This window comes from Silene latifolia, chromosome 2, assembly GCF_048544455.1.
Source record: "Silene latifolia isolate original U9 population chromosome 2, ASM4854445v1, whole genome shotgun sequence".
Lineage (NCBI taxonomy): Eukaryota > Viridiplantae > Streptophyta > Magnoliopsida > Caryophyllales > Caryophyllaceae > Silene > Silene latifolia.
Window position 1 is genome coordinate 187,324,521 of NC_133527.1, and position 18,506 is coordinate 187,343,026.

At 40.5% G+C, this 18,506-nt stretch overlaps 2 protein-coding genes and 1 long non-coding RNA gene across 5 annotated transcripts; 2 read left to right on the forward strand and 1 right to left on the reverse strand.

The window, feature by feature from the left end:
• Nucleotides 1-1,762: 1,762 nt before the first annotated feature.
• On the forward strand, nucleotides 1,763-8,087 carry LOC141643838 (protein FAR1-RELATED SEQUENCE 11). The gene is made up of 4 exons (XM_074453159.1): nucleotides 1,763-1,974; nucleotides 3,374-4,400; nucleotides 6,345-6,788; nucleotides 7,043-8,087. Exons 2-4 carry the CDS (start codon nucleotides 3,378-3,380, stop codon nucleotides 7,652-7,654), a joined length of 2,079 nt encoding a protein of 692 aa, XP_074309260.1. The 5' UTR covers nucleotides 1,763-1,974; nucleotides 3,374-3,377; the 3' UTR covers nucleotides 7,655-8,087.
• A 408-nt stretch (nucleotides 8,088-8,495) lies between these two features.
• Nucleotides 8,496-14,993, forward strand: LOC141643840 (uncharacterized). Its single transcript, XR_012543783.1, has 2 exons — nucleotides 8,496-11,136; nucleotides 11,210-14,993. It is a non-coding gene; the product is annotated as an uncharacterized LOC141643840 (long non-coding RNA).
• LOC141643839 (uncharacterized) lies at nucleotides 8,496-14,996 on the reverse strand. 3 transcript variants are annotated; one of them, XM_074453161.1, is made up of 3 exons: nucleotides 12,118-14,996; nucleotides 11,395-11,889; nucleotides 8,496-9,872 (listed from the first exon to the last, which is right to left on the reverse strand). In XM_074453161.1, exon 1 carries the CDS (start codon nucleotides 14,911-14,913, stop codon nucleotides 12,175-12,177), a length of 2,739 nt encoding a protein of 912 aa, XP_074309262.1. In that variant the 5' UTR covers nucleotides 14,914-14,996; the 3' UTR covers nucleotides 8,496-9,872; nucleotides 11,395-11,889; nucleotides 12,118-12,174. The 3 variants fall into 3 exon arrangements, with proteins under 3 accessions (XP_074309262.1, XP_074309261.1, XP_074309263.1); XM_074453160.1 differs by having other exon boundaries at nucleotides 11,395-14,996; XM_074453162.1 differs by having other exon boundaries at nucleotides 9,543-9,872; nucleotides 11,062-14,913.
• Between the last annotated feature and the right edge of the window lie 3,510 nt (nucleotides 14,997-18,506).

Genomic DNA, 18,506 nt, shown 5'->3' on the forward strand with positions numbered 1-18,506 from the left:
AAAGGCCACCTACAATAGGATGAGACTCTGTAGGATTGTCATGGGGAGCACTATCACGAAGGCTCAATTTGGTGACAGAATCCATAGGAGTAGATGCGGCTTTGGCGTCAGCCATATTAGCCTGAGAAATCAGATCAGTGGTGTATCTCTGTTGGTTTAGGAAGAGACCAACTGAGCATGATTGCACTTTGACACCAAAGAAATACGATAGGTGACCCAAATCTTTCAGGGAAAAGCGGCTGGCGAGAGAGGAAATGAACGAGCTTACCTGATTTGCACAAGACCCTGTAACGATAATGTCATCAACATACACAAGAATAAATAAAGTGTAAGTGTCATGATAATTAAATAGCGAGGTATTAGAGACAGGGTTTGTGAAACCAGCATTGATGAGAAACGACTGAAGCTTACTATACCATGCTCGCGGGGCTTGCTTTAAGCCATAGATAGCCTTGCGGAGACGGCATACATGAGACGGTTTGGCCGAGTCAATGAAACCAGGGGTTGGGCCATGTAAACAGTATCAGTAAGTGTTCCTTGAAGGAATGCATCATTTTTGTCAAGTTGACGAATGGGGCCAGTTATTTGTGACGGCAAGACTAAGCAACAATCAGACTGTGGCAGGTTTGATTACAAGGCTGAATGTTTCATTGTAGTCAAGGCCGGGACGTTGGTGGAATCTCCTAGCAACAAGACGGGCTTTGTGTTTATGGATGGAGCCATCGAGGTTGTATTTGGTGGAGAAACCCATTTAAAACCCACAATATTTTTGGCATCAGTAGGAGAGACAAGCTCCCATATTCCATTTGCTTAAAGAGCTGTAAATTGTTCTTCCATAGTAGCTCTCCAAGTCGGATTAAAGAGAGCTTTCTTGGTGGTTTTGGACTCGGTGGGTTGGAGTTGGGCATGGAGATTTAGCTTGTCAATTAGTTTGTAAATGTTATGAGAGGCACGATCGCCATGGGTATGAGTGGGAGGGGGAGGCGGGAGAGGGGCTGGCAGGGGAGGTATTGTTTCGCGAAGGGGAGGAGAGAGGAGTGGTGTAGGGGGTAGTGGACAGTGTGGTTTCAGGCAAGGATTGGGGTGACGTAGGGAGTGGTTGGGCAGGTGTAATTAGGGGCAAAGAGAGTTGACACCATTCGTCAGACGAAAGTAGGGAGGATGACGGGTTGTGCAGCGGAGGTGTAGCAAAAGGATAAGTGGTGTCCACAAAGCGAAAATGTCGTGAACTGTAGACCCGATTGGTTGTGGGGTCGAGCCACAAGTAGGAATGTTGAGTCGAGGCATAGCCTATAAAAATGCAAGCGATGGACGAGGGATCCAACTTATGCTCTGTATAAGGTCGAAGCCAAGGAAAGCATAAGCTACCGAAATTATGAAATTTGGTATATTTGGTATATTTGGGTTGAGACGCTCCATTTTTATAAAAAAAAAAAAATTGTTCATTTAGTACTTATAAATGAATTGTCTTTTTTATATTAAGGGATCATCTCACACAAAAATTACTGTAGAAATTGTATTAAAAAATTCACTAAGTCTTGCTTGTGACGGGTCGGATCTTGCGACGGGTATTTTGTGAGTGGAAATGGGTAGAGGGGACAAGGTGGGCACCCACCCCATGTGCTCCTTCTCTCACCCCTTATGGGTTTTTTGTGAGACAATATGGTACCCGTCTCTTGTTTGTGACGGATACCCTCCGTCACAAATAAGAATTTGTGTAAAAAATTTACATAATTTTATGAATAAGTTTTTAAAAAGTAAAGTAAAGAATTGAATAGATTGGAGTAAGCACGCAGGTGTGAGTGCTGAGACTGGTGACTACTCCATCAGACTAAACTACTTGTAAAAATGCCTAATTCGTCATCTCGGTGATCGTCAACTAGAGCGTCCGCCATTAACACACCTCCAAAAAGCTTCAGCACTACCTTCTGGAATCTGGAAATTTGATTGCTTCTATATTTATTTCACACATTTGTATGCATTTCTTCTCTTCGTTCTTCTCTCTTATTATTATCTATTGTTTTTGATTATTTCTGCTCGATTATTCGTTAAATTATGAAGCTATCTCCAAATAGAATAAGGATTTTAGATTATCATTGCGGAATTATGAATTTATCATTGTTTTTTGTGCGAAATTCTGGATTTAGTAGGTCAATTTGCTTAGGGTTTAGCTGCCTGTGTTGTGTTATTGAATAATGGTGATTATAAGTTTTCATTATGATCTTAGTTTGTGAAATCAGTGAATGATTCATTCAAGTTATGTAGAAAGATACCTAATTTTGCCTAGTGTGTTAGGTTTGATTTTAAGTGTTGGCGAAATAGAGGAACTGTTTGAAATGATGGAAAATTGTTAGAAACACTTTGAATGTTTTGAAACCGCGATCACATTTTAAGGTGATCGCAGTGGCTGATCTCTGTGATTAAGTTGAGACAATTGATTCCGAGATCAAGTGTTGAAATTAGAATTAATAGCATGACTAAATCATCCAAAGTGAATAAATACTCTCTTTAAGGTATATTCAGCTTTTTGGATGGCTTAAATGGAATTTTCGTCATGTTTAGGAGAACTTAATATGTGGATGATCTGACAATGTCCGTGTACAAGTGTCAGAATCGGTTTTGCTTTAAAGAAAATTCCTTGTGTTTTCTGTCTTTAACATGAGTGTCCATCTGTCATACCCATGCTGACATGTCGAGTGTAGTATGTCGGACACTGGTACATTAAGTGATATTGAGAGTCGGAGATTCGCAGTAATATAGCTTTGAGGCCATGATCTGAGGATTGTAGACAGCAAACTCATTTAGTATAATAAGTGGAAATTTGTGGTGAATGTAGTATTCTTGGCACAGCTACATTACCTGCATGACTATAAACAGAATTGAGTCAGTAGTATTCTTGCATTTATCACATTAATGTGTACAAACTCCAAATTATTTTCTCAAATTTTAAGAAACTGCGGTCTGACCACAGAAGTTCTATCACTATAGGCACATGTGTTATGTGTAATGAGTGATGCAAAACACTTTATCAAGCCCTGATTACATTCCACTTTGGGTGTATAAAAAGGATCTTGACTCACCTTGTTAAACTTAATTTGAGGTGTATGAAACGAAATTTACAACTTTCACGCATGCAGACAGGAAAGCATTTGCACGTCCTTTATTTCCATCGTGCATCATACAGAGTAGATCTCCATTATTAGGCAATAAGTAGATACTGGATCACGTATGCTGATGATTTCCATATCTTAATGTAATTAGTTACATCTGAGGCTATTCTGCCCAGTTACTTCAAGCCTGATCACCTATTTTGTTTTTTCCATTTAGTTAATTATTATGTGGCCTTTAAATCAATCATCATCTCATTTTTCAGCCAAATGTCAGTAGCATCTTTGCTGGATCTAGGCTATGAGAAGAACTTTATGTCCCAGGAGGAGAGGCACATGTTGGTAATCTATGATTACCCATCAGATCAAAGATCGCAGTCCCCTGATGATACAAGCAGTGCTGATGAATCACCTCATGAGACTGGAGTATCATTAGAGCATACAAATGGTGATGCCCCATACATTGGGCAAAGATTTTCTACTCATGATGTTGCTTATGAATTTTATAGTGAGTTCGCTAAGAGATGCGGCTTCTCAATCAGACGTCACCGAACAGAAGGAAAGGACGGTGTTGGAAAAGGGCTGACAAGACGTTACTTTGTTTGCCATCGTGCTGGAAATACCCCAGTCAAAGTCGCGAATGAGAACAAGCCTCAAAGAAATCGAAAATCATCTCGATGTGGGTGCCAGGCATACTTGAGAATAAGCAAGGCAATTGATGGATGTCTATCTGAATGGCGTGTTACTGGTTTTGTGAATCACCACAACCATGAATTGTTGGAGCCTAACCAGGTTCGTTTCCTGCCCGCTTACCGGACTATATCGGATATCGACAAGAGCCGGATCTTCATGTATGCCAAGACAGGAATCTCAGTGCAGCAAATGATGAGGCTACTGGAACTAGAGAAATGTGTAGAACCCGGATACCTTCCATTCACGGAGAAGGATGTTAGGAACCTAATTCAGTCATTTAAAAAAGTAGATGCACATGAGGACACTATCGACCTCTTGAAAATGTGCAGGAACATAAAGGAGAAAGACCAGAACTTTAGATTCGAGTACACGTTGGACTCAGAGAATAAACTAGAGAACATTACATGGTCCTATGCTTCATCGATTCAAGCATATGAGATGTTTGGCGATGCTGTGGTGTTTGACACTACTCATCGCTTGACAGCTTTTGATATGCCTCTTGGAATTTGGGTAGGAATAAACAATTACGGCATGCCCTGCTTCTTTGGCTGTGTTCTTTTACGCGTGGAGAATTTTCAGTCACTGTCGTGGGCTTTGAAGGTAATGCCTATGCCATTTAGGTCTTGTACATTTCTTTCTAATGGCTTTCTTGTTTACATTTTCCTGTATGTATCTGATAGTGTTGCTTTTATGGTAAGAGTGAGATAAATTCAGGAAACTTCAGAATAATGCAGGCGTAGTTCATAACATAAATGTGTAGGTACCTGGTGACGGATGTCTTGATCATTATATATATTTGTGTGTTAAGATTATAAGAACACTTCATTACATTTGAACTTTGAACATGCAAAGAGAAGAAAGTATCTCCTTTCAACTTTAAACCCGCTCTCTTTCTTTAAAAAAGCAGTGATCTTGTGATACGAATATGGGCTCGAGTATTATTATTGGAAGACAAGTTAGCTCGTGTCCAAGTTCGTTAGTTTGCTCTCACATTTGGAGGAAGTCGGATCATTCTTTTCAAGTGTCTTTATTTCTCTTTTAATATTTAGACAAAGTTGTAAATGTAGAATAAGAGTCTAAGAGTTTAGCTTTTATTCCTCCTAAATAGGTGCTCTTATTAGAGACCTTTCGTTTGTACTCAGGATTGCTAGTCTCGGCTATTTAAGCTAGCAATTTGGTTGAATAAAATAGACATGAAAAAGAGAGATTTGAGATGAAAATAAAAAAGATCGATGAGTTCGATTAAAAAAAATGTTAGAGTTTGACGCGATCATGCTTTAGCCTGAGAAATATTCAATAGGTCTTGAGTATTCTCACCATTACTCGTGTTATAGGTCTAGCACCGAGTAAATATCCCATTGACTTGAATTCTACCCATGAATTCAAGGCAAATATCCCTTTTATTTTATTTTTATGTCTTATTCCGCTGCCATTTCGCATCATATGGTATCAGAGCTTCGGCTCTTGATTTCCCTAAATCTAGACGGTCCTAGGCGTATCAAAACCAAGTTGTTAGTTGAATTTCTGATTGCGATTGGAGTTCAAGGGTTAAACTCAAGCGGGTAGTTTGAGGGTTAATCGGTTTTGCATCTCAGGGGCAAGTTTCTAGTGACTTTAATTCCAAGCGGGACAAAAAAAAAAAAAAAAAAAAAAAAAAAAAATCACTGTTCACGGACGTGGTACTGTTCATCCGAAAAAAAAAAAAATTGTTCCCAAACGGTCTTTAAGGCGTGTCAAAGTCAAGATGTTGGTTGAATTTCCGATTGCGGTTGGAATTCAAAGGTTAAACTCGAGCGAGGTAGTTCGAGGGTTGATCGACTTTTGATAACCCATATCATAGGTCCAAGAATCGGGACGATTCTTTTTGAAGAAAGGGAGTATGATACGAATATGGGCTCGAGTATTATTATTGGAAGACAAGTTAGCTCGTGTCCAAGTTCGTTAGTTTGCTCTCACATTTGGAGGAAGTCGGATCATTCTTTTCAAGTGTCTTTATTTCTCTTTTAATATTTAGACAAAGTTGTAAATGTAGAATAAGAGTCTAAGAGTTTAGCTTTTATTCCTCCTAAATAGGTGCTCTTATTAGAGACCTTTCGTTTGTACTCAGGATTGCTAGTCTCGGCTATTTAAGCTAGCAATTTGGTTGAATAAAATAGACATGAAAAAGAGAGATTTGAGATGAAAATAAAAAAGATCGATGAGTTCGATTAAAAAAAATGTTAGAGTTTGACGCGATCATGCTTTAGCCTGAGAAATATTCAATAGGTCTTGAGTATTCTCACCATTACTCGTGTTATAGGTCTAGCACCGAGTAAATATCCCATTGACTTGAATTCTACCCATGAATTCAAGGCAAATATCCCTTTTATTTTATTTTTATGTCTTATTCCGCTGCCATTTCGCATCATCTTGGCAAAGGCCTCATAGTGGTAGTTTGAGATATCATCATGCTCTCACATGTATTAATCTCGCCAAGTGATATAATTACGTCATTACGTGCAAATGCTTTCCTGTTTCGCTTGAGCTGATCTAGTTATATCACAGTCATTTCTAGGTATTATGAATGGAAAGGCTCCACAAACAATATTGACTGATCAAAATATGTGCCTTAAAGAGGCAGTGACCATGGAATTGCCGACTACAAAACATGCATTGTGCATCTGGCTGATTGTGGCAAAGTTCCCTTCCTGGTTTAATGCTATTCTCGGAGACCAATATAATGAGTGGAAGGCTGAGTTCTATCGGCTTTATAATATGGAGTTCATTGATGAGTTTGAATTGGGTTGGAGAGATATGGTTCATTCATTTGGATTACATGCGAACAGGCATCTTGCCAATTTGTTTGCCTTGAGATCGCTTTGGGCATTATCATTCTTGAGAAGTCATTTCATGGCTGGACTGACTACTGCGGGGCAATCCAAGTCAGTTAATGCTTTCATTCAACGTTTTTTGAGTGCCCAAACCCGACTCGCACACTTTGTGGAGCAAGTAAGTTTCAGTTTTCTTGTATTGTGCTTTACCATTATACGTCTTTTGGTGCATTGAAACCCTTTTCTGCAACATCTCTTCCCCAAAATTTGTGAATGTCTCTACTTATAATCAAAGAGCCACGGTATTAGCATTAAATAATCAAAATTTGTGCTTACCTGTTAAAATCTTTTTTTTTTCAAACAGGTGCCTAACATAATTTTTTTTCAAACAACTGCCTAAGGTAATTTTCTAATCTTAATATCCCTTGTCAGGTTGCGGTGGCCGTTGATTTTAAGGATCAAACCGGAGAACATCGGACAATGCAACAAAACCTACAAAATATTTCCCTAAAAACAGGGGCCCCCATGGAATCTCATGCTGCCACCGTCCTTACACCATTTGCATTCTCCAAGCTACAAGATCAGCTTGTTTTGGCTGCCCATTATGCTTCCTTCCAATTGGAAGACGGGTTTCTCATAAGGCACCACACTAAACTTGAAGGTGGGCAGAAAGTATATTGGAACCCACGAGAAGGTGTCATTAGTTGCTCTTGCCAACAATTCGAGTTTTCAGGAATTTTATGCAGGCATGCTCTTAGAGTTCTTTCCAGCGGGAATTGCTTTCAGATCCCGGAGAGATACCTTCCTTTGAGATGGCGTCGGTTCAACTCTTTGGCCACAAAGATGCCGAGCTCTCCGAGTGACCAGGGAGAAAAGGTTCACCGATTGCAAAGCATGCTATCTACGCTGGTTACCGAGTCTTCGAAGTCGAAGGAACGCCTAGATTTGGCAACTGAGCAAGTATCTTTTCTTTTGTCGCGGATCAAGGAGCAGCCTGTTTCCTCTTCGCACGTTGCGAATAATGTGACTTATCATAGAAACTGAATGGACATGAAGCAAAAAAGCTGATGCCATTAGCAAGACCGGGCAGCTGAAAAAGATTGGATTGGACTGCTTATGCAAAATGATTTCGAGTTGTCGAGCCAGTAGTGTGACTTTCAACGGAGTCCAGACAGGATCATGAGTTTCAAATGGACTGGTTGGGTTCACCTGGGTTATTATCGGGTTCTTTTGGGCACAAATCAGTTATAGGCAACCGTTGATTTGGCTCATATGATTGTTTAGTCTTTGTTTATATATCTATGTAAATAAATTTAGTTTAGCTCAAGTTTGTCATTTTAGTTAATTTAAGCTCAAAACTCAAGCCGAAATCTTTTGGAATAGCGTATCTCAGATCAATCTATTTGGGTAAATTGCTGGTCATGGCGAGTTATTTTGGTTGAGTGAGTTTTACTTGGTCTAGATTCGACCATTGCCAGAGGAGCTTTGCAGTGGCCGTTCTCTTTTAAATATAAACGAGATTGAGAGAATCAGATGGGTTATGGCCTATGGGAGTAAGGATCCTCCCCATTTCTTAGTGATTGTTCTCCGTAACAACAGGACTGGCCCGCCATGTTGTCCACCTCTAACAACAGCTACCCATCTCATTAACTGGAACTCGAATTGGATTTTTTAGGGCACCCATTGTTTATTATAGGCAAAACAAGGGAAGGATTGTATATGGCTAAAAAAACCTGCTTTGAATTCTGGCGTGCCGTGAAATTGATATTCATCAAAATGAACTACGGAGTAATATATTTCATAATACAAATTAGAATATTTATGATTTATCAAACAAATTGACAAACAAAAGTTCTACAATCTTATCGCTATTATCAGAACAAGATTTAGAGATTGGGGACACAAACCCCGAATTATTCAATACCCAGAAATTTTCATCATCATCGTACAATTTTAAAAATGCTTACATTCTTGAATGATTGGATCAATACATTCATACGAGAGATACATACAAGTATACAAGACTAATAATAAAATACCATTAATCACAGCCATTCCGCGCAGGTCCCTGCTAAAATCTAAGATTAAATCTCAGGCTTCTAACTACGAGCTTACATATTCGTTAAGCGCGTTAACTAGGATGAATTATGTATGGCTTGTCATATCGGGGACAAAATCAATCTACATCACAACTTTACAGCACAACCGAACCTACTAGATGTTAAAGAGCAAAACAAGTTCAACCATGCATTGTTGATCCCAGAAGTCTCGAGGAACAAGTCTCGACATAACTCATTTATCATACAAGAATTCTTAGCTTCAGGCGAAATAGTTGAAAAACAATCATATTTCCAGCTTTCTAACTTGAACAAGTTGCAATCTAATAAATTTTCACTGATGCCTATGAAAAGATCCAAGGCATGCTCAAGGAAAAGAGAAAACCATTTAATCATTGCAGCAAGTACAAAGGCGCCTTCATTATACTCCGTCAATACCATTTAATTTGTTCCCATTTGTTTGGATTCATCCTATAATAAAAGGTACTCCATATTCTTTTACTATCCTAGCATTGAGGTAAAAATAGTGTGGTATTATTCATCACTGCATGTGAGCTCTTATGTCAATGCGGTAATAACTGTATTTCATCACTAAATTTTAACTATGGCTTATACTCAGATGCGGACAACAAAAATAGGTAAGAGGGAGTACTCTGACAGACCGACAACTTATTCGGATACACTTCTAGGAGGAAAGGGGAGCTGGAGGTTTCCTTTCCAAAACATTTCAACATATGCAAGTTTTTTAACTAATCTGGGAGGAATATAGAACCCGCCATTTTCATTTACAACCCAACTTTCTAACCAAATAATGGAACTACGACATCATTTTCGCCATCATCCTTTCTTTCCAAATTCCTCAACATAGCATAAAAGGAAGATATAGGTTGACAGAGATAAGGGAAAGGGACAAAGGGGTAATTTAGTTGTGGAGTTCAGCAAAGATAACTAAAACATACCAATCCTATTGAAAGTGCCTCCAAATATAAACTTCAAACTGTCGCAGTCTGCATTCATTAGTTGCTACAAATGTGACTGTACCACCTCAAATTCCAGTCGCGATAGCCATCATGACTCTCTCCACGCTTGCGATACAGTGATACGGGATTGCGGATCACTTGCTTTTTTAGCAAGTGCAAATGGCACTGAAACAAAAGAGGCCGGCGACCAGATGGATAACACATCTTGGTTAATAAGCATATAACCTGCATGAAAGCACATTGTAGATTAATATTTTTTTTTCACCAAATTCTATCTGATAAAGTGATGTATTAATGTGTCCCACTCGTGATTTTAACTTGAAATTGGAAGAGCTTCTCCAGACATAGAACAATTTTAACATAATCAAAATCTTGGTAATCCATAAAATTTTATGTCATACTGCAATGGTACAAGCAGCTACTGCAAATAGTATTAAATCTAGGTTTGGTAGTTGCGGTATCCGTTATCGCAGCCTAATCTCGCTAAAAGCAGTCAACACTCAACATCGCTCCAAAAAGCAGTAAAATTCAGTCACTGTAAACTCCAAAACCTTTATATCTCGGGCTCTCGGCCACGTATCGGTGTTGCAGCTGATACTAAAAACTGAGCCTGCAAGCATACCTAAACTCATCATATTTTCATATTCAACTTGTGGTATGTATGATAAGACGAAGCCAACTTCATCCGTCTTTTTTTTATAACTACTATATCTGTCTTAAAGTATCATAATTTTCTAAAATGACGCCTACTGTTTTTCAAACCATGAGGTACTTCTTTATGTACACCACCTGGGGCTGGGACCATGGAAAAAAAATGCTCATATTACGTATCAGTAACGGAATTCTAAGCCTAAGTAAGGCTCCATACAACATCGTCAATATTTCAGCAGTCACAACTCAAAATATCGCCACTACTTCACCGACATCTCAACGACTCTATCTACATTCTACACTAGCCGTTAATGTTTTTGAAAATATATCGGGAAACACGTGTATTATTCTATTGGTGATAAAAAGAGGTCATAAGAAGGGGAAAATGAGCAACAAATTCAAAAATCAGCTTCAATTTCTGATCTTAAGAAGTTAACGCTCTTTAAATTACGGTTGCATTTACAGTGAGACATCAAGTTACACCCGTGGCATCCCGATACAAGATTTCACAATTGTTGGCATTTTTCACCATGCCTGAGACATCCCCTTAAAGTTTATTCATAGATGTTTACCAATCCTCCATGTATGACATCCCGCAAAACCAACCCAAGAACAACTTCAGCTTCCCATTGCTACCTAGACACATAGGCAAGCCAAATATACGCAATAGAATCTAGTATTTCTAACTTATAGTACTCAATGTCGAACAGAATTCGGGTTTAGTCAGAAATTGTAGTATCTAGGTCAATAATGCAAGTCTAACCTCTCTGCCTTTCAAAAAGGGGATTTCCTGGAAATCTGACTCTTCACAGACCAACAGAGCATTGTCAAGGAAATGGTAGGGTCCATTTCTCTCGTACAAGCCAAGCCAAACCAAACCAAAATCCTTCCAATATAGGAAAAATTTGGAGGCAAAATACTTTGGTCAGTTCCCTGGCCAAAAAGAGCTGCAATTGCAGTCATAATCACAAATTGCATGAGGCTAAGCAGAGCTGCTAATAAAAAAGGAAACATACTCCCATCCAAAAATTGCAGATCAACAATACTCTGCGCAGCGAAGAACAAAGCAGGAAGGAGAAGAGGTAAGAAATTGAACCTATATCCGTTTTGGCACCCATACTCAGAATTTTACTCCCACCAAACTCTTAATCCTTGCTGCTACTTGTTGATCCTCTAGTCCTCCTCGCCACCAAATATGGGCGTGACTGCAATCAAATTGTCCAGGAGGCATATGGAGAAGATGTAGTCCTATCTCCGTGAGGATAAAATGAAGGTACAACTTAAATCTAACGGCGAGAAGATGTGTACAATCAGTTGGACGCATTACGCATAGGTTGGCTAATCAGCTGTTTGAGTGTTTGCCAATATGGCACAACCAAAATATCACAACGCCACAAACCGTCCCATTCAACAGAACAGAATGTATGGTTATTATATAGATCAATAGCAGCAAACTCAGTTCTCGCCACCAGACAGGAAGGGATAAAAGCATGTGAATCATTGATGCTAAATCTCGGTTTGAGACTTCATCTAAGAATCACTCATCGCAGCATGATCTTGATCTGTCATAAACGGTGCTGATATCTGTGCCCTGGAGTCAGGTAGGAACAGGCATACAAGAAACAAGATCGTATCAGGACTGCCAATTCTATGTTTATTTGCTTCTGTTAATCCAACGAAGCTAACAATAATCATGATCCACAGATCTTGCATGGATACTCAATTGAACAAAAACGAGCAAAAAATACTATCCCACTCAAAGACTACAGTGCGACCTAGTAATGTAGAGGAATATTGTGATTAGATTTGAAGAACTCACTAGGAAGCAGCGCCGTATTCTCATAATAAACATAAGCAACCAGACATGTGCCCTCCATCAAGCGACAAGGTGAGAATTAGAAGACTTTGTATCTATCTTCACACCTCTTCTTAACATGTCTTCCATCAATGAGTTAGCCTTAGTAAGGTCTCCTGTCAAGTGACAGCCAGCGATCAAAAGGTTATAAGCGACGGCATCAGGACAGATGCTCTCACTCAGCATAGAATCCCAAATTCTAAAGGCTTCCTGCATATGACCTCCTTTACAGTACTCCTGCATTATAGTCGAATAGCTAATGCAATCAGGTTTGATGCCATGTTGAGTCATTTCAAGAATAACCTCAGAGGCCTCCTGAAGCAGACCAAGTTTGCAAAACCCATTTATTAGAATATTGAATGTGACTGTATTTGCTAAAGACCCCTTCAACAACGATTTATGCAGTTGTACAGCAGTCTCCATATTACCTATGCTAGTGAAATAGCTAAGGAAGCACCCATAAGTAACTTGATTTGGGTCAATGTTAACTGTTAGCATTTTATCATGGATGGATTGTGCTTTGCTTACATAACCCAATCTACAAAAGCCATTAAGAAGGGCAGTATAAGTAGCAACATTCGGCTCACATCCTTCACTAATCATAATATCCCAAAGTTGTAAGGCCTTCTTAAGATTTCCTGCCTTAGTGTAAGCATCAATTATACTTGTATAAATCACCTTATCAGGCTTCAATCCATTCTTATTCATATCATTTAGGATCTGCAGTAGTTTTTCCCTGTCATTATTTTTAAGCGAGGTATCAACGAGTATTGCATAACAGACAAGATCCATCTTGATGTGTCTTTCCAACATCTCACCGCACACACGCATGGCTTCGTCTACTCTCCCCTCCTTGCAGTAACCACCCAAAAGGGCACTTACACACATCTCATTAAGCACGAAATGTTCCTTGTGAAGATCATCCACCAAGTGCTTTGCATTAGATACCCTGCCAGTAGAGCATAGTCCAGATATCAAGGAACGGTATGTATATGTGTCAGGAACAAGACCCTTTTCTAACATTTTGTCCAACAATTGAAAACCCCTTGCAGTATCACCTTGTTTGCAGTAGCCGTCAATTAGAACATTGTAGGTCACCTCATTAGGAACCACATTTTTCTCTACCATTTCATTAAACAAATTATTTGCATCATCCATCCTATTAGCACGGCAAAGACCACAGATTAAGGTAGTATACGTATAAGTGTTTGGCAAAATACCTTTGCCAGTCATCTCATGAAAAAGCCTAAACGCTCTATTCAGATCTCCACCTCTGGAGTATCCACTAATAAGCGATGTATAAGTAACAACACTTGGGGTAAGTTTCTTGCTGACCATTTCATTAAAAAGGCACTCAGCCGTATCCATCTTCCCGGACTTACAATGTCCATAAATTAAAGAATTGTAAGGATATTCCGTAATTTTCACTCCAACTTCCGACATTTTAGCAAGCAAGTGAAGAGCATCATTCAATCTCCCCTCCTTACCAAAAGCATCAATCATCGACCAAAAAGTAACCTCATTCGGCAAAAGTCCCCTCTCCTCCATACACCCAAACAACAACTCCGCCTCTTCCAATTTCCCCTCCTTACAAAGCGAATGTATCAACCCACTATAAACAACCAAATTCGGCACAACCCCAACCCTCGCCACCTCATTAACCAACTCAAACGCCTCCACCACCTTCCCGCTCTTCCTCAACCCTTCACAAACACTAGAAACCACTCCTTCACTCGGCACAAACCCTAATTCCAACATCTCCTTCATCATCCCCACACCCCTCCCATACTCCCCTTCTTGACACAACCCTAACACCAACGTACAATACGTCACCACATCCGCTCTCAACCCTAGCCTCCCCAACCTATCCTTCATCTCCACCCCTTCCGTCACTCTCCTACTCTTACACAACCCCCGTATCACCACATTATACACCACAACATTCAATTCACACACATTTCCCTCCTCTAATCCTCGCAACACCCCCAACGCCTTATCCACCTCCTTGAGCTCACACCAGCTCCTCACTACCGCCGTATACACATATATATCCGCGTTACGATCAGCATTATCAATTATATAAATTTCGTTGAATAAATCGAGAACGAGGCGAAAACGACGAATGTTAATCAAAGAATGAAATAACGCGCTAACAGTCCTCACCTCGGGGAGAATCCGATGACGTAACATGAGGCGGAGTATCTCGACGGCGGACATCGGGCGGCGGGACTGCACGTGACATTGCACGAGCAGATCAAAAGCGTAGGAAGACGGAAACACGTGAGAATGTTCGCAAAACGCGTCGTACAGGTGGTGGAAGAGCGCGGCATTAGAGCTAGAGTTAGGGTTAGGGTTTCTAGGGTTAGGGTTAAGGGTAAGGGTATGGAGGAGAGAGGAGGCGGGCCAGAAGAGGCGAGAGTTAGAGAGAGAGTGGATGAGAATGGCGAAAGAGGAGAGAGAAAGAGGGAAATGGAGATGAAGGCCGAGGAAATTGAAGAAACGGAGAGATAGTTGAGGGTGGTTTACGGTGGCGAGAAGGAGGTGGTTGATGTGGTGGTGGCGGAGGTGGTGGAGGAAGGGTGTGAAGGTGGTTGTGTAGGTGGTTGGTGGGGTTTTTATTAGGAGTGTGTGGATGTGGTTGATTAGGTTGGTGTCGGTCGTGGTGAGGATGGTGGTTGTGGTGGTGGAGGTAGATGTTAGGGTGGTGGTGACGGTGGTGATGCGGCGGTGATGGAGGATGTTGGAGAAAAGTTTCGTCATTATCTATCTGGTGGTAGTGGTGGTGATGAGTCTCGCGAGTCACATGCCAAGACCACTACTATGTCACTACTTACTAACGTCTTTTTTCTATAGCAAGCAAATTTGTTTCAAACATACCAGTATGGATCCCGAATTCGCGGTATTTTAGATAAAAACATTAAAGAAAATAATAATAATAAAATTGATATTTGACTCAATTTAAAATTTAATTGTAAATTTATTATAATTAATATTTTGTATTAATAAGTGGAAAATGGAGAGTTCAATATAATTCATATGTAAATATAGTATAATGAAAGTTTAATAACAGATATGATATATTAAAAGCTTAATTACACATATGATATACTCCCTACTATTAAGAGGGAGAATGCGGGGACACAAATTACTATAACCACAAATGATAGACAATGTGGATGATGTTAGAGAATAGGAGAGAGTAATAAAAAAAAACTCAATTATAGCGAAATTCATTTAGGCGGAAAAATTTTGGAGACCTCTTATTCTTTTAGTATATGGGGGATTATGAGCACAACAATTTGAGAGTGTGTGTCACTCACTCAATTATTAATAAAATTACATTTTTTTTTGAAATATAAAATAAAATAAAATTACATTCCCGTCTATGTTTATCAAGGATGTTAATGCTAAGACCTGTAAGCTGATATAAATATGTTATGTAGTTATGTCAATTCAAAAACATGAAAACGAGTGCATCAGCGTGATTCTACGTTGATATACTGTGTATTCCGCTTAGAATTCAACTACTTCTATACTTTCTTGTAAATTTATTATTATCGAAAGATGGACGCTTGCATGAGTTGTATATCAAAACTACAATTTTATCTACATTTTTTTACTCTTTTATCATGCCTTGGTTATAATTCCTACCCTATGTAAAGTTACCCATAACAAAACTCATTCACTCTAATTGCACTTTCATAAGTAGTTGATTTCAAAGTATAGACGGAGAAGATAACTCACATTAGTGTTCAAGCAAATGACATATTTCATAATTGATTTCATACATGTTTATTAGGGTTGTAAAATTCACTTACAACCAATCAACAAAAATATTAAGACTTGTAAGAATTTGTGGAACACGAAAACAAGTGCATCAGCGTGATTTCGCGTTTTTACCCTGAGTATTCTGCAAGTCAATGCCTTCTATGCATTAGATAATGAAATAAGATAAATCATTGTTGGTATCGTACCTTAAACCGAGTATTCTGCTTAGAAGTCAATGACTTATTCATAACTTACTCTTAAATTGAATATATAAATTTTCCATATACTTTCTTATAAAGTTGTGCGACATGAGTTATTATTAAATTATTATGTTAAGATCTCATCCGTTAAATGGGGAATTTTGCAATATTGCACTACCAATGATTAGACTTTTCTTCGTACCAAAAAAAAATGATTAGACTTTTCTAATAAGATCTCTTATTAAGATCAGTAAATTGGGTCATACTTTCTCCGACTCAGTCAATAATTTACACTTTTTTTATTTCCCTCTCACAAGATAAAACAAATGTAAATTATTTAATACGAGAGTCGAGAGAGGGAGTACATTGTTTCATTTTATGACTAATGAAGGAGTCAGGAAACAAAATTTGGAGGTGGGTAATGTAGAAGTGGTTGGTGATAAACCGATAGATAAAAACTGATGGGGCATATTCTGCACCGCTGACCAAGTCAACATATTGAGCAAGGTCAAAGATATCCACAGCAAGTCAACGACTTAGGCAGCCTAGCCGATGACGGACCCCCATCTACTGTCGGCTGGGTCTCGGCATGGCAACTTGCGGTAGGGGCACATACCCGCGTACTCACATCCAAGACCCTCGGCGGTGAGTCAACAGGGCCCGCCGGCCCGCCATAGGTCCCTCGGCCGAGGGGTAGATCGATCTTTCCACCGCTAGCCACTTGGCCACTTGGCACTACGTGACAAAAGGTGAAAGCCTATAAATACTCCTCAACCTTCATTGAGGAAAGGATCCCAAAGAATCCACAACTAAACCTAAATACACTATTCATCTGGTAATATCTTCCTTATCTCTCTACAATACACATTCAGCCAAGTAACAACTTATCTCTTAAGTTTACTGACTTGAGCGTCGGAGTGAGTACGCTTGGCACAAAGCCAAGCCCTCAGTTCGTTCATTGTAGCAGGAGAGGCCGTGAGGAACGATTAAGACCAAAGGAGAATCCAACTCAAGACATCATTCAACAAGCCACGGGTGGTAACTATACCTGCTCTGGAATTGCTCCCGGAACAATTGGCGCCGTCTGTGGGAATAGACACTAGAAGCTAGTCACATTCATTCCCAAACAACAAAAAAAAAAAAAACAACAAAAACCCACCCAAAAAGCTAAGATGTCAAAACAACAAGACGCAGTCATGACCGACGAAACCGCGTTCTACCACGACGATACTTTCAACAATTCTGGAGTCGTGCAGCCCTCCACCGGCGGAGTAATCCAACCGGAGTTCGGGATGCCGATAATGCCGGACACGTCGCTGCCAGTCAACCAGGTCACCATCATGGGACACGTGGTTGACATAGCAAAACTAAAAATGGTCCTGGACCTAATTAGTAATACGCCTGCTCACACTGTCACGCCGACAAGAGCGGCGGAAAACGCCCAGGGAGACCAGGGCCCAAAACGTAACTCCGAGAAATTTGAACGGAGCACTGGGAGAAGCTGACCCAGCCAAGTCGCCGGGGGAGCCCAAAGTGGGCGTGGTAGACCTAAGTCCTTCCCGCACTCATGGGAGGACAGTGTCCCCGCAACACGAACGAGGCTTACCCCAAAGGAACCAGAGGAGTCCGACTCAGCAGAGTTGGAGAAGAAGTCCGAGTCGAAGAAGAAGTCCTTCCCGCTACGAGGAGAGGAGCCGGATTAGGAATGCGAGGAGCCGATCGCCGCGTGTCGTTCGACACGTGGTCAGGCAACCCCTCAACGCCTACGTCCTAGAAGTCCAGGTGCCAACTAAGCTCAAGTTGCCACCCCTATCATACAAAGGAGATAGTGATCCAGCCGACCACGCTGAGGCTTTCGAGTCTTACATGTCGGTATGGGAGCAGCCCGATGAGGTCTGGTGCCGAGTTTTCCCAACAACTTTGCATGGGATGGCTCAAAGTTGGTACAAAGGGCTTCCCGACGGCTCAATATACTACTACGCCGACCTAAGGGACGCCTTTCTAGCCCAGTACTCTTGCAACAAGAGAAGGGCCGTGGAGACATCGGACCTCCTAACTATCAAACAGGAGGGGGGCGAGTCTCTACGAAGCTATGTGAAGAGGTTCGACGGGAAGGTCCAGCAGATTCGAGAAATTAATCCCGAATTGGCGGCCTTCGCGCTGATGAAAGGCCTCCCAAGGGGAGACTTGAAAAATGAGCTCATCAAGTGCGGAGGCCTGAACTTGGATGCCGCCAGGAGGATGGCCGACCAGGCCATCAAGGTAGAGGACTACCACAAGACCTGGGTAGGCCCGGCGAGGCCGAGCACTCAGAAAAGAAGAGCCACCGGGAGGACAACCCGGATGAGAGACGCCGTGACAACAACGGGTCACGGTCCGATGAAA